Source organism: Coffea eugenioides, chromosome 2, assembly GCF_003713205.1.
Source record: "Coffea eugenioides isolate CCC68of chromosome 2, Ceug_1.0, whole genome shotgun sequence".
Lineage (NCBI taxonomy): Eukaryota > Viridiplantae > Streptophyta > Magnoliopsida > Gentianales > Rubiaceae > Coffea > Coffea eugenioides.
In genome coordinates this window covers 70,998,348-71,015,269 of record NC_040036.1, presented here as the reverse complement: position 1 = coordinate 71,015,269, position 16,922 = coordinate 70,998,348, and the positions used below count along the sequence as shown (strand labels likewise).

Below are 16,922 nucleotides of genomic sequence, written 5' to 3'. Positions count from 1 at the left end.
TTATTTGCATGGTTTTTTTATTTACTTGCATTATCAACACTTTTTTCAATTATTTTTTTATCTCAAATACATCACATCAAAAAAGTGTTACAATATTTTTTTTTTTAAAAAAAATATTATCCCAAATAATCTTAGTTACTGAGGGTTGCTGCAATTATGCCTAGATTTTGTGCTCAAATCTGTTAGAACCATTTGGAAGGCTATTCAATGGAGTTCTCCATTAGGCAAATGGATTTCAGGCTTGCAGCTGCACATATGCGCACAAAAGTAGTGTCTCAAGTGTTCCATAGTACCGTACGTGTCATGAGGACTTCCTTCTTGAGCGAAATGTGGAAAAATCTTTAGAAATTAGAAGTAGCAGCTGGAGAAAAATCGATTCAAACGAGTCTTGAATATCAGTTACATAAATAGATTAAAAAGTCGTATACCACATTCTCTGTCTTGCTTGCTTGAAAATGAACAGTATGGATAATCTTATTTTGAAATGATTATATCCTCGTACTAATCAATTTATCCCATCAAATTCAGACACTATACTACATGCAGTTAACAGAATTGTGAGAAGGAAACTAGGCATCCCTGCTCATACTGCTACTGTAGAATACATTTCTCCAGCAGTTAGTATGATGGGTAAAAATGATGATTGCTATATTTTGCTATTCCTTTAACTTATAAAAGCTTTGCAGATTACTAAACTACTTGGATCGTAACTCATAAGAGATCAACCAAACTCACAATAAAAGTTAAAAAATGCAAAGCTTTTTTTTAATTAACTCAACGGTTCTATATTATCAATCTCCAGTTTCTAAGAAAGGAAAACCATCTGAAACGCAAGACCCAAACAATGAACCATCTCTTAAACTATATACAACATTTTGCACACGCAAAAGACAGGTTTCTGAAAATTTATTTATTCAAAGAGATATACATATACTAGTTGGCTGTGGCTATATTGTTAGGTGGCTAACATAACGTAGAAAAAGCTCCCTTGCCCCGTGCGGATGTCTTCTGCGAGGATAGTACCTTTATGCTAGAAGTTTGTAAAGCACATACATGGTTGCTTCTCTGGTTCTCCTTTATTGACAACGTACAAGATACCCCAAAACAACACTGACAAGCGATACCATACAGACAAACAGGAAAGGAAACCCCACCTGAATTCTTCTAACACCTTTCTTAGTACTCAACAATGCCTGTAAATAGCAAGAAAGAGGTTCTTGGTTAAGTGACTAGGGATAGACATGATGTTTGGTTTGATTAAAATGCATAACAGAACGCAGACTTCTGAGGAAAACAAAACAACATATAACAATTAGGTTTGCAGGAAATCTCCAAGTGATAATGATGGACAATGTAAGTTCAAGCAGCTCTTTTTTTAATTTTTTTTTTTTTAAGTTCAAGTAGCTTAACTAATGCAAACATCTCAGCAAAATGAAAATTAGCAAACTTTGTGGGCTGACGACAAACATCATATGCCTCTATTATGGTTATAGTAAATGAAAATACTGAAATTTGTTAAATTACCAATTCTTGACGTAGACTTTCACTCTCCCGAGCAGTTAATCTCCTCTCCTCTGTAAGCTTTGATATGGTTACTTGAGCCTGCAAAGGACAACAACAAGCATTTTGTTATGCCAACAATTCATACTAATAGAAACCACAAATGCAAGGACCTCTAACCTCTTCCAATTTTAGCTCTAGCTCACTTATTTTGAACGTCAAATTCTCAACATCCTTAGCCAATTCCAGCTCCTCCACGCCTTTCACTCGTTCAAGATCTCTTGCCTCCACTGTTACTGGTGGCTCGATATTTTCTGATTTTTGCTCCATCATGTTCTCAATCACCTGATCATCATTGAGTTACCAAATATAAAACTTTTCTTTTGACAAAGTAAGCTTTACTTTGTATCAGACGACTTCATTATTAGATGACACACAACAGAGCCCTCATCATCATCCCTTTCAAAGCAAACAAAGGAGATAACAGTTTACTAAGAAAGATGAACATTGTTTATGGACTGATGGGCCATTGACTAAATGAAAAAAAAAAACTCATGAACAAAAATTTCTAGCAACAGAAGTGACTCTTTACTTTGAGCTGGGTGCCGACGTTTTCATCACCCCGAAGAACCTGATCTTTCGATGGTGATGTCTCAAAAACAGGAACCTGGTCATGCACTCCATTGATTGGTAATAGTACTGGTGAATGAGGTGGACTGGCAAGGACCACTCTCAGCTTGCTCTCTTCGACATATTTGCCATTCTCTTTGGCAAACTGTGAATAGAAAAGTCTGAATGATAGTAGCAAAACAAAACAAGCAACTTTTAACATAGAACTTTAAACGCTCACCAAGCTGGATGTGATATCATCCTCAGTTGTCCCCTCAGCAACAACTGTACCTTGAACCAAGAACTTGTCCTTGCATGTCATATCAGGAAGAGCAACCTTTTGTGCTTGCATAGTGACTGCATTGAGCCGACATATATAAATATGAAGTGAAAGTCCCAAAAGACAAAATCCATCAAGAGATAATTCTATTTACAATTCATCAAACCTTCAATATATAATCTCCTGAAAACACAGTATGTGTTGTTGTTTTTCCAAAAGAAACATTATTAGAAGTAAAATTTTTAAAATGGTGCACCTAAGCTGAGATAGGATGAGTAGCATTCCATAAATGCATGAATAAGTAGCTACATGAGTAATAATACCCCAGCAGCAATCCACTGTAGACTTACCAAAAGATAACTAAGAATGACGAATAGCAACCATTAAGCTGATGCTAAAAGGAACAGCGGTCAAACTTAAACTTCAGTCCATGTCAAAGTGAAGGAAATATGCTTGGGATTGGAAAAGGACTATAATTGACTAGAGTTTCGAATTCTTGGTAGTTATTTTAGTTACTAGTTATTTTAGTTACAATCGTAAAAAAGATGCTCCAAGCTGACTGCTTTTCAGGGTTATTTCCCACACCAACCTATTTCTCTATTCATGAGACCTCATAAAAGATACTAACATAAAGCCCAATAAGTTACGGATGCAACAGAACATGTCCATCTTCCAGGATATTAATCAGCTGCAACATACATTATGTAAGGTGAAGCCAATTATGACTATGTTTCATAAGATAATTGGATTTCAACAAGCTTTACAATGAAAAATCCATATTAACAACATCTGAGGTACTTAGATATGCAAAACTGTGTTATTTTGTATTATAAGAATATTTAATGAGAATCATTGTTCTTTCTGTCAGAGACAAAACAAATGAAACGGAGTTGGTGCAGTACAATCCATCTGAAGTCAAATTAGCAAGATATTAATTTGAAGTCAAGTCAAGTGAGAAAATAAAAATTAGAAGCATTAAGAACTAATCAGAATTAGAGACAAAGTTACATATTACAAAAAAAAGTTGAAAGTTATTGACATGCATCATCTAAGTAATATAGAAGCAAAGCATACGGACAAGATTCCATTTTTAGGAAACTTTAAGTGCAAATGCATTCCTTCACATCAACAACATAACACTTATTGTACTCATGATCTTCATATGACAGACATGGTTAGCAAGACTGTGTCGTTCCAATTTTTCCCGAAGCCAGTGTTCAATACTACCATGGAAGTATCGCATTCTTAACCAAAAAGCTTATAAGAAAATGAAATTTTAGAGCAGTAGCCCAATAACATTATGTGCGATCCATTAATTATAACAATCCACATTCAACTCACAATACAATCTTGAGCATCTAACAGGGCATCAAAAAGTAGCAAGGATTTCAGGAGATTTATCATGCAGTTTTTCAATTAGGCTCCACTAATAAAGGGTATAGTAATCAACAAGGTAAGAGGTACGAAATACCTAAGAAATCGCATGCTGACTTCGGCTCAATAACCCCTGTGTTTGGTCGCACGCAATATTTCTTCGGACTAGTAGTCTTGACCTGAAAAAAAAAAAAAAAAACTCAAAATCAATATCAGCTAAAACGCAAGTTTAAACTCATTAGATTCACAAAGATTCCCACAATCACTATTTCAGCCAAAAAAAAAGCAATAATTCCTCTTTCATGTACCTTAAAAGCAACATAATGGTTCGACTTATTGAATAACCGAACAGAGCACGAACTCTGCTTCTTCAGTTCAACTACAAACAGAAACACACCCAAAAAAAAAAACCCCGTCAACTAACTTCTTGTAAATATCACAAAGATGATCAAAAATAGCACAAAGCTGCTACTACTACTACGACTACTGAATTTCGCATTTACTCAGATAAATGCAATAGTGGTAATACAGAGAAAGGAAATGCAGAATATTTTTTACAGCAAAGGAAAAAAAAAGCTGCTAATTAGTAGAAAATATTAGTAATTACCAATGAACTTGAGTTCTCTAGGTTGAATATCCAATAGTTCATTACTCATTTCCATTCAAAATTTTGAAAATTAGCGCAACAATATACTCGGATCTCCTCCACCTGCCCAAAAAAAAAAAACTCAACAAGTTAAAAAAATTTAATTACCTCAAAATTACCATAAAAAACAAAAAACAATCAAAATACAGAAACTTTTTCTAAACAAGTTCGGTACTCTAAAAAAAAAAAGAAATTTTCAACGAAACTAAAGAATCAAAACTTATAGACTTCTGATCAAGTTCAATCAACAACTACGTCGAAATTACTGCCACAGAAACGCTTCAACGGTGAAGGGAAACGACGTCGTCGGAGTCGTTTTACGTGCTTACCGATGAGGAGAAGAACAAAGAAGAACGGAGACAGTGATGGAGAAAGAATTTTGAGAATTTCAAAGCCTTTTTGTTTTGTTCTCACAATGGCGGTGAAATTATTCAATTAATACCGCTATGGACACTGTTTAAAATGTGTACTAAAAAAAAAGAAATTAAAATTATATAATGTTCGTATTAAATTGTCAACTGTTTTCTTCTTTTGAATTGAAGAATGAAGGGGTGAATTGTACTCTACGCCCTTGGAGTTTAGAGTAAGTCACGTTTTTGGACCTCCTAACTTTCTCTAATGCCCTTGTAGTTTAGAGTAAGTCACCCTTTTGCACCTTCAACTTTTTTTTTTTTTGTAGGCACTCAAGGGTTTCGAGTTTTTTGCGAAAGGAAAGTATGAGAGTCGAAAAGAAAATTGTAAAAAATAAAAAATATTTAAAGACAAAAAAAATGGATAGAAAAGGACACGTGTAGGGCACTTTTTTCTTTTTTTTTTTATTTGAGATCTATTTTGGAGATGATTGTCATGTTTATATAGTACGTTGATTTAATAGTACCTAATTTAATTTATCTAAAGAATGACAATTTTCTTTACTTAAGTACCCAAAAGGAAAGAAAACCTCTACGATTTCATCTGTAATTCGCAATATTGTTAGACATATGGCACTAAATTTCCTAGACTTTTCTTTTTTTAGCTTCTTGTAATTCTACTTTCGGCAAGTCAATCGACATTGATAATTATGAAATACGTACGGTAAAGAAACGAAAAAAAATAAAGTTTTGATGAAATTATGTATATTTGCACTTGAAAATGAAATACTAAGCAACTTTTTGACAGGCACAACTGATATGTTGAAATCATATGTCTATTTTTCAAATCAAGTGCAATTTCCTTCTCTATTGCAGCCATATGACTGAGTTGACTACTTTGTATTTTGGTTATCACCTAGTCTAGCTTATTGTTTGCTATTTTAATCGGTCTTTGTTGAAATTCAGAAACTGCAAAATCCGTTGGGACTATAGTGAAGTGTAGTGTAGGCCAAGTTTGTTTCGTTTGTCTTGGCCGGTGACTCAGGCTGAGTGCTGGTTCGGGTGACTATGGCTAAGGCAGCAGTTGTGTAAAATGGTTGGAGAAATGACTTGGAATCTACTGGTTTTGTTGGTCAGAGGAATGGTTTGAAATCTAGAAAGAATTGTTTCACATTAAACTGCAAAACTTAGAGTCAAATCAAAGTTTGAAGAAGCCCAAAAAAGTAAAAAAAGAAAAAGAAAAAGAAAAAGAAAACTCCCCATCACTCTTTAGAAAATACTTTAAAGTGAAAGAAAGAATTTAACTTTATATATCCAAAGAATGATTAGAAGCCTCTTTTGGGCAGGGCTCAAATGAAAAGGTAGTGATGAACTTATGCAGTAGTAGTACATTTGTCTTTGGTGATTATTGATGCTATGCAGTACTGGCTACCGCTGCCCCAGATTGGAATAGGGTATTATTTGAAATATTATTTGAAATAATTACTGTAACACTTTTTATGATGTGACATATGTGAGATAAAAAGGTGGTTGGGAGGTGGGTTGAAAAATGTGTTGATGATGCAAGTAAAATATTATTTGGTATAAATTCACTATCCAAACAAACCCAAAGTATTTGCAAAAGTTTTGCCCCAATTCCATTCTTTACAATTGGCATGATGTTTTTCCCATAATGCAAAGTTCAAAATAATACTGTACCCCCTCCGTCCAATTAAAAGTGTCATACTTTCTATTTTGAAATGTATCAAAATGTCTGTCATGTTAAAAATGACAAAACACTTTTTAGTGTTTCCTTTCAATACAGTCACTCTTTTTAATCATATGCTTGTTATCATTCAAATTCAAAATTTGAATTTGTAAGGGTACAATTGAAAAAAAAATACAAACATCACAATCAAACCACTATTTTTTTAAAAAATTGGATTTCCAAAACATGATAAAATAATTGGGACGGAGGAGATACTTAAGAAGAATGCAAGTATTGTGCTGGTGGAGCAGGATCAAATGAACCAACAATTATTGACCATGCGCTTACGTAGAGTTGCAAGATTTCAAGGCATCCCTTTTGGGACAATCTGGACATTATTGTTTCATGGTATTGTAACGAGTTGAAGCCTGCCATGATTCCATGAATCTAGTTGACGGTTGACTCGTTCAAGAACCTGCGTCTAATGATGTTACAACATTGTTTAGTCCACAAAGTAACCTCAGATCAGGCAATCATGTGGATTTGGGCAAGTATATTGTCGGCAAGGTTGAGAGGTATGGTTTAACAGCCCATATGCTGCTTTCCACCACAACCTAAGCAATCTTTCCACATGTAAAAATTTTGCCCCCTTTAGAAAAGGGATTCTACATTGTTCCTGAAAAAAAAAATGTATCTATTTTCATTTTGGTTTACGTAGGAAAAATGGCAAAAAATGGACCATCAATGTAGTCAACTCCTTGGGGGCATGAATATGGGTGTTTTTAATTGTTATAAAATATAGTCTGAAAGCAAGCAATTCGACCTGAAAAGGGTAATTCCAACGCCAAAGTACATTTATTAGCCTAAAATCTGTATATTTATTAGCCTAAGGTCCTGTTTGATAATCAATTCAGCATCTAAATTTAATGGATTCAGATCTTAACATATTCAGACCGTTTGATAACCAAAAATTGAACATCTGAATTAATTGAGTGTCACTGAATTTCTTAAGTCAAAATTAAGTGATAAACTATTTACTTATCACTGAATGTAATATGCGCTTAAATATATTAGATTTAATACTTAACAATTCAATAATTTAATGGATTCAAATTTCAAACTTTAGTTTTATCAAATGCACCCTAAATCTTTCTTGCACAAGCATTTAGTTTATGGAGCTACTTGAGTAACTATTTGTACGAGAATATTCAACTAATGATTCTTATTGATAGCTTGATATATATGAGATAAAATATTTGATTTTGGAGAAGTACGTATTTTCATGTATGATTTAGTGATTTAAAAAAGTAGATTTTTGTAATTATATTTGAACCGTGGTATCTCGCGAAAAGAATTAAATATTCTTGTCTAACAATAAACACAATTAACGAACATAATACAATTCGAATAGAGTTCACCATTTTCGTCTGTTTTTTCTTCTTCTTTTTTTTTTTTAAGGGCATAAGTCTATTCAAGCAAGCAATACGTGAGACAGTTGGCCTTCATGAAAATGAAATATCCGTAGGAGTTAGTTGAGAATTTTAAAAGACCCATCAAATTCATAAATGACTAGGCCACCACTTGTTCAAACTTGCAAACACAAGCGAGCACAAAATTTATTAACCCAAAAACGACCTTAGACTACTCACTCAATCCTTGATGCCCACGACTGCAAATGATTTGCAGAATATGTGGCTGTGAAGCATGTTTTGAAGCATAAAATTGGATTCCATACAAGAAACTAACACACACTTGTTCGGAAAAGGGATGGGTTGGGCGGTTCGTCGGAAAAAGTATAATTAAGAGGTTTTGAGTTCAATCCCTTCCATTTACATAACACTAATTCAACTTATTCGAATATTTTTGTTAGTCTAGGCCAAAAACAATCACATAAGTGTTAATAACTTCTTCAATTGAATCCAATAAGAAAATAAAAAAAAAAATCATCTTTCCTTATTATTACTGCATGTATCCTATACAAATATAGAAAGCACTTTGCAGCTGACTGTTGGTGATGGGAGATTTTCATCTGTCATATGGAGCGGTAAATTTGGATGCGGGAAAGTACAATGCAAATGATGAAGCGCAGAGTACAATATTGTTATGCTTGCTTCCGTAGCTGTTGGCTTTAATACCCTTTCAAGTTGGAGTAAATTGGGCCAGGAAGCGTATGATGGAAATGATTTAGCTATATTTAGTACAAACACTGGTTTGTTTATTCGTTGTGTCTTTTTTTTTTTTATTATTATTATTATTATTTTGTATTCAACTGGTACATTAGATACTATGAGTTTTCTCCTGGAATTTTTCTCGTTATCTGTTATATGAATTTGAAAATTTCATTATGAAGTAGATGGTACTTGTGAATGTTGAAAATCTGATTTTTCTTCTAACTCAGCTTGGAATATCTGATTTTCATAGGTAGAGGTGGTTGAATTGTGAGGAAAAGTTATCTGTATGCTGGAATTTTGACTTGAAAGTAAGATTTAAATTTTCACTCACAATTGTTATATGTGAATTGTTGATTCTCATTTTGGTGCAGGTGGTTGAATCTGTACACTTTGCTTACCAAAAAAGAAAAAATCCATGAGAAACAGCGTCAAGCTTGTCAAGCTTATAATAAGCGTAAAATGGCCAAAAAAAAAACCACTAGATCTGTTTTTCAAACCATCATGAAGAAGAATGGCAAGTATATCTCATATTAGAGGTTTAGTTTAGAAAAACAGTTGATATTGATAAAATACCAGCATCATATAATAGCACTCTACTGTTTATAAAAGTATGGTGTCTTTTTCTCATAACTTTTTGTTTTTCTTCGTAAGCTTACTCATTTCACCACACAGGTTACCACTCCCATGCTTAGCGCAGGCTTACCCCCTAGTGATGTAATATATTACCACTTGAAGTATGTTAGCATAGGAGACTAAACCTTCAAATTTTCAAGGTCAACAATCATAAATATAGAAGCAATAAGTAAGAGGTACGTTAGGGTTGAGGCACGTAATAATGCTCTCTTCAAAACCATTCGCATTCCTATTAGGGGTATAAATGAATCGAGTTTAATCGAGTAGTTCATGAGTTTGCTCGGTCAAAACTCGAACTTGAACTCGTATTGACCGAATTCGAACTCGAGTTCAAGTAGTTCGAACTACTTGACAAATCAAACTCGAGCTTAATATGTGAAACTCGAAAGCTTGTCGAGTTCGATCGACTTTCACACAACACACACACACATATATATATATATTAATTTTTTTATTTATTAGTATGAAATGTCTATTTTGTCCCTTGTTTAAAATTATATAAAATATAAATTTATATTTTTAAAGCTTGATTAGGTTTGATTAAGATTGATTGAATTCGAAATAAGTTCGATTAGACTTGATAAGCACGAGCTCAAGTAGTACAAAATAAAATCGAGCTCCAAATTGAGCTTGACTTTCAAGAGCTCGAGTCTATTCGACTCGATTACACTCCTAATCGCTATAATATTTTTAATTCCGATGCAGGAGGTCCTAGCGTATTACTTCCAGGATACAACAACCAATTTAAAGTTATTGCTTCTCTTTGATCGTCATAATCAAGAGAAGCAGAAGGTTCTTCCCACACCTTATTTTGACCAGAATACTATTTCCTTCTAACACTAGAATTTAGTAATAGTGGAGAATGTGCTATACATATCCTATGAAAAATAGAGTTTAAAAGACAAGTGTAAGAATGTATGTCTAACATACTTGTTGAATCTCTATTTATAGGTAGAAGAAGGTATAAGAGATACAAAGTTAGAATATATGTCTAGATCATCAGTGAATATAAGTTACAAATATAATGGTCAGCTTAATTTTTGTAACGGTGATATTAATATAAATATATAACTATTATAACCTTTACATCTCCAAATATATCGTATAATGGTTTTTGTAAAATTTAAATGATTCTAATGATATGTAACTCCTCCTTTTTTTTTTTTCAAAGATATGTAATTCCCAAAATATAACTCCCAAAAACAAATTTCATGGAAGTTGTAACTGTCAACTACTCAACTCTATTTATTTTATTAAAATATACCAAGAATTTCTTCTAGAGTTTAGATGACCCTCAAAGTCAGTTCAGTGAACTTATCACATGACTAAGTATGACGATCTTAATTTCCACAATTACTTTAGAGCTGGTGCAGATTTGAGGATTCTCATTTTGATCCCCCTTTTTTTTTTTTCTTAAGTGTGACCCTTCAAACAGGAAATACTAGGAAAAAAAATCACTTCTATAATTCTAAGTCCAGGTATATGTGGCATTGCACTAAAAAAAAGGCACAAACACCAACTTGGCCAGAATGCTATTTTAACTGAAATCATTTCCATATTGAGCAACAAGGCCACATTAGTAGCAAGTTATGTTACTCGGACTTGGCTACTAAATTTTGCAGACACGGCTTCTCTAATGTAAAATGAAGGGTCGGACACAGAGATGGAAGGACAAAATAAAGAGTCCGAGTAATATTCGAGGTAACAAGAAGCGTCGGTGAAGCAATTCCATAGAAAGAGTAGCATTTGGAATGACGAGTTTGTTTGGATAGAGTATTATTTGAAATATTATTTGGAATAATTACTGCATCACTTTTTGCGATGTGATGTATGTGAGATAAAAAGGTAATTGAGAATATAAAAATGTGAGTTGGGAAATGTATTTATGATGCAAGCGAAATATTATTTGAGATATTTGTGATATCCAAAGTTGTTACTCCGAAGATTGGATCCAAATCCGGTCTTTGGAGTAACAAAGTATTTCAATTAACTGGTTTGGATATGCATGTATTACTTGAATATGTATACTTCGTTTGTTAAACAAAAATTAAAATAAAATCTTGGTCCTAACTTACTAGTTTTGAAATTGGGTTTTTTGTAACGGGTGCACATTAGGCACTTGTTAGCATACTCATAATTCACCTAACCTATCATTATATATACATATTAATAAATATTACCCTCCCCTATTTAATTTTACCTATCCTTTTTTGTATTTATTTATATTCATTAATTAATCTTATGTTTCAAAAGATATGACATCTGAAATATAGACACATCCTTTGAAGTTTACTAAACATGATAGTTAGTTATGTACATATCAATAAAAGAGGAAGACCTGGTCAAGCCTTGTCTTAAGTAAGGAGTAAAATAATCTAAGCAATGCCTTCATTATTACCTAATTTAAGGGATGAGAAGATAATTCTTGGGAGGGGGGGGGGGGTGTGTAAAATTAATTTTAAATCTGAATGGGGTTTCATAAGTGCATAACAAGTAATACGACTGTTCTAGTAGTAATGCCATGGAACCTTTTCAATTTTAAAAAACACACAATTTTAGGACAAGTTTGAATCATGTTGTCGTAGACTGTTTACTGATTAAAACAATCACCATTAATTTCTAGTCTTGTAAGCAGCAAAGGTGGTAGAATTTATTGAGGACTACCATAAGAAAACCATAATTGAAATTTTGTAATTTGTAGCAGTGGCCAAGCCACATATAATTGAGGTCGACCAACTTTGGTAAAATTTATGGGAAATTTGAAAAGTATTTAAACTAAAATCATACTTACGAACACCCCTCCCCCCAACCCCTGCAAACCAAAAAAACAAAAAAGTGATTTTCCTTTCACTAAACAAATACTGTATGTTTTACAAGAATGTTAGACCTACGTACTCAAGAGACTTTAAATGGGAAAAAAAAAGATTTTGTATTTCTTTTTTTTGGTTGGTGAAAGTTTGGAGGATTTGGCTCTGGTTACCATCACGGGTCAGGATAAGCCTCCAGAATCACAAGTCGTTTACAGAAGTACTTACAGATCATCCATAAAAAGTTTTGTATTGATTTCCTTTTACAAGAATGTTGGAGGTACTCAAGTGATATAAGAATGACATTTTTTTGTCAAAAAAATTGCATGTTCCTATACTGAAATAGATAAATTATCTTGTTGCTAAAATTAATTTGCTATATAATACTATATTTTATGCTACTTCAAACTGGATTTGCAAAATCTGTATTGGTTACCCACATCAATTGAGCTAGTTCAAACTAGATCAGATGCCTCACAAGTTCTAGTTCAAGCCAGTTTAGCCCTGAGGTGTAAATAAGTAGATGTGTAGTATAAATAAATTTAAGCATAGTGTAAACTAGTAGGATTGTGGTATAAAAGTGCAATAGATTTTCTGTCCTAGTTTTTATTATAATGCTATTTCTCCTTCATAAACATTATATTTTAATTCTTTTTTGTTTCCTTAAGATCTAATAACTATTAATTGAGTAATACATAAATACAATAGTTACAAAAAAACAATATAAAATAAAAAATACAGCAAAAAATTCATAAAAATTTCATAAAAAATCTCATTTTTTATGCATTTTGATTTTTTAAGTTGTTAAACTTTGTATATTCCTCGATTAATAGTTATTGAATTTTAAGAAAATAAAAAAAGAACTAAAATATGACATATGTAAGAGAAAAATAGTAATATAATAAAAAATAAAACAGAGAATGACACAGAAAATGAGACAAAAGATCCGTTGCGATATACAAGAATTGAAAAAAATATCATTTTACCCTCAATTGGATTGAACCAGAACTCGTGAGGCTCATGATCCATTTCAAACTTTAGTTACGCGTCTAACGTTTGATGGTACGAATTCATATGCATGCCCAAAAGAATAAAAGAACTAGGCTTCCTTGTATAAAGATGAGTGGAGCACCATGCCCCGTGGTGATCTCTTTGCTCGGAGTTTCAAGAACAAATTCGACAAGTTAGAAAGATTGATCAGTGTGATTGAAGTCAGCAAGAAATGTTAAGGATTAGTACCGGAAGGCCAAGAGCCATGAACGAAAGCAACTCTTATCATGATCTCATTCACCCTTGTGAACCGTATACATAGAGAAAAAGATCCTCGATCTGATACTTCTTCAAGAAAAAAACATTAACAAAAGCAGTATTCGAGATCATCCAATGGAGGGATACAATCAGTATTATAGTACATAGTTGGAGAATACAGGCATCCCTTCAAAGGAGAAGCTATAGAGTTAATCAGGATCGATCTAACATGGAATGATAGAATATAAGCATAAACTATGAGTGTCATCAAGCAGCCTGGATGTATATATAAACAGTATGGACCAATAGAATCAACATAGCAGTATTTTCCTTCCAATCCAAAAACACCTATAGTTCAACCCATGCGTTCCTTCACTTGGTGGCAGAGCAAGAAATCTCTGAATCATCGGATCTCACCAGCTTGCTAATTAGGTAAATTAACTCTTACCTGGTATGCGCCTTTGTGAGCTTTGAGGAGCCAAAAGATTGGAGTTTACAGTCTGCGATACTGCCATTAAAGAAGGAGATCTTGTTAAGTGCACCACATCATCCACCTTCATAAAGCAGCTAATTAACTCGATTCTTGAAAAGGTTTATATTTTTCTCTCAGAATATATGATGCGTTTTACTTTAATCCTAAACAAATAATGCTTTAACAACTAGCAACGCCCCGTACTAACGTTATTATAAGTGGTGCACTAGTGGCTAGATTGCAACCACCTGCTGCTGTTTTAATTTCTTCTGCAAAAATGTGCTGTTTTGTGCTTTACTTCACGATTTATGACACATCCCAAAAGCGTCTTTTTTCCACTTTCCAGTTTCTAGCCCATTAGTCCTTGCACAGGCCACGGGAAGCACATATCTTGTGCCTCCCCATGAGGACAGGACAGCCATTTACAAGTGCTAACGGACCCCTTTTTCCACTAACAAATGTACTTAGTTTCAATCCATCAAATAAACACACTAAAATTTTTTTAATGAATCCATCCAACAAACAAACATTAGAAAATAAAATAAAACAAGACTGTACCAACACCCTCTTTGCATGTGCACCTCACACCAAAAAATATGTTCCCTTTGCTGTTTGTTCCCTCCTCTCACCAACTATAACGTCTAAATCTTTCTTTCACACATTAGCCACAACAATCTCTCACAAGGGTTACGTGCCCCTTTCGATTTTTCTTATACTTAAGCACCAATTGCTTTACCGCCTAATCCATCTTCCAACTAGATCATAGCCCTCTTCGTTAACTTTGGCCATCAAACAAAAATTCTTATCCCCTTCCCCATGAATGATCAATCAAAAAGTGATCAGGGCATGTTGGACAGCGGAAGGCGGAAGGGTTCGAGCGAAAAGCGTGCTAGCAGTGTCATTGAGGCCACAGAAGGCGCGCTTTTGAATGTAGGGGTGTCCCCTCCCCCTAGTGCTCCATGTGGTGCATGCAAGTTTTTGAGGAGGAAATGCATTAGTGGATGCATTTTTGCTCCCCATTTTGGCTCTGATCAAGGTGCAGCAAGATTTGCAGCGGTGCATAAAGTGTTTGGAGCAAGTAATGTATCAAAACTCTTGTTGCATCTTCCGGAAAATCGAAGAAATGATGCTGTTGTTACCATATCATATGAGGCTCAAGCAAGACTTTCTGATCCTGTTTATGGTTGCGTCTCAACAATTCTTGCGTTACAGCAACAGGTTTTTGTTTGCTTCAGCACATATACATGCTCTGGGATGAGCCTATTGGATTCCAAATTAATTTTCCTTCAAGTTATAATTTTGCTAAGAATTATTTAATTGTTTTCTATTTCGGGCTACTTTTTTTTTTCAGGGATAAAACCCAAGAAAATTAAAGAAATGGACAAATGTAGCATTCATGGTAACTCCCCTGTAGGAATATTCTCTTAGATGGATCACTTTAACCGACCAATAATTTCTTATTCATATTCCTAGACTTTTTTGTTCTTTAATTATATCCTGAGACTTATTTGAGTTTATCTTATCCATGTGGGCGAATGCTGTCGCTACTCATCATATCTTTCAAGAAAAAAGTACATTTTCTTCCATTTCTTTTTGGTAGCCAATTAATTTGAGATGTAAAAGATTATGATTGAAAGTGGAATGCTGAAAATAACCATTGGAAAGTTTCCTACGGCAGTTTTCTAAGTTTTTTTCCTTTCTTCTTTAGGTTAACTCTTTTCAAATATTATCCTTTGTCCCATTAATGTTTCCTCTTTCCCTTTGATCAGCATAGGTAAAATGAAAAAAAAAATTCTAACATAATAACTGAAATAAATCCATTACATATGTTAGTATTCACACAATGTCATCTCTTACCACAAAAAAGAAAAAAAAAACACACTCACACAATGTCATCAATTTTTTCACTATTGTCTTTTCATTTTATATATATATATATATATATATTTTAATGTTGATAGTATATGTTTGCCATACATATGCAGGTAGCATCTCTTCAAGCAGAGTTGGCAGTGGTGCAAACACAGCTGATGAACAGCAGATTGGCAATGGCAAATGCCCTTCGAGATTCACAAGCAATACAGCAGCAGAAAATTGTAGCCTTACAACCAGCTTACTCCAACACATCTGCAGCTTCAAATACTCTGATGAATATAAACAGCTTCAACTCTAACTTTGATCTTGTTGGTGAAGCTGCCCCATCCAACAGTTTTGATCCCGTTCATCTCTCCCAAGCCCCTCAAGAAGTAGAAGAAGAAGATGAGGAAGAGAGTCAGAACCACCTTGATTTCACCAGTCAGATATTCCACCAAGATAATAAAACCTTTTTTTAACCCAAACAAAAAAAAAATGTGGTTAATACCTTTGCAAAGAATAATAGTATGTATGAGAATTATCTTCTTCTTCCATGTTTGCTTGAGCACCGATCAAGACACCTATAACCCTTTTTTTGGGCAATTTTTTTTTTTGGTTTTTTGTATAGATGAATATTCATTCAAATTTTATAATAAGATAGATAGAAAACTCAGTACTCAACGGTAAGTAAATTGGAAGGAGGAATCAGTTCATGAAGTCATCAAGATAGTATTGCCATTTGATATGATTGGTAGTCCTTTCAAACCAAATATTTTGATCAATTCATCGTTAGAAATCCTTTAGCTAACTTAAGTGTTTTCATAAAAATTAAATTGATTATTGCGGAAATTGAGAGATACCAATACAGAAGTCACAAAGTAATTCAAAAAAAGTTGTAGTGTACAGAATTTTATGTGTATATTATTTTCCTTTGACAACTCTATGGACGTTGTTTGTTTGAAGAGACCAATTCTTGAATATACATCCTGGAAAATTAAAAGAACTAAAAATACTTGGAAGCTCTAAAACTTTTCCAAATTGTGTTTAAATTGAGAAAGAAAGTTCGAATAACACGAATCGAATGATTATCCAAGTATTCCATTTCCTCAAAGGAATATTTGGTTTACTACTAAAAGATCCCTTCAACTTGAAGTTCCATTACTTGTATTTCACATTTCTCAATAACGTGTTACAACTCAAGTTTGGCTCGTTAATTTGTGATGTAAACCTCTGCGTATAAATGAATTTTAGGAAGAACCAAATAGGGAAATTAGGGAGTGGAATTTCATTT

At 33.6% G+C, this 16,922-nt stretch overlaps 2 protein-coding genes across 2 annotated transcripts; one reads left to right on the top strand and one right to left on the bottom strand.

Annotated features, from left to right (window-relative positions):
* Positions 1-741: 741 nt before the first annotated feature.
* Positions 742-4,852, bottom strand: LOC113760988 (vesicle-associated protein 2-2-like). The gene is made up of 9 exons (XM_027303771.1): positions 4,739-4,852; positions 4,371-4,472; positions 4,072-4,142; positions 3,861-3,942; positions 2,351-2,466; positions 2,093-2,275; positions 1,681-1,845; positions 1,525-1,602; positions 742-1,193 (listed from the first exon to the last, which is right to left on the bottom strand). Exons 2-9 carry the CDS (start codon positions 4,423-4,425, stop codon positions 1,077-1,079), a joined length of 867 nt encoding a protein of 288 aa, XP_027159572.1. The 5' UTR covers positions 4,426-4,472; positions 4,739-4,852; the 3' UTR covers positions 742-1,076.
* A 9,741-nt stretch (positions 4,853-14,593) lies between these two features.
* LOC113760173 (LOB domain-containing protein 20) lies at positions 14,594-16,110 on the top strand. Its single transcript, XM_027302742.1, has 2 exons — positions 14,594-14,995; positions 15,763-16,110. Exons 1-2 carry the CDS (start codon positions 14,594-14,596, stop codon positions 16,108-16,110), a joined length of 750 nt encoding a protein of 249 aa, XP_027158543.1.
* Positions 16,111-16,922: the final 812 nt, after the last annotated feature.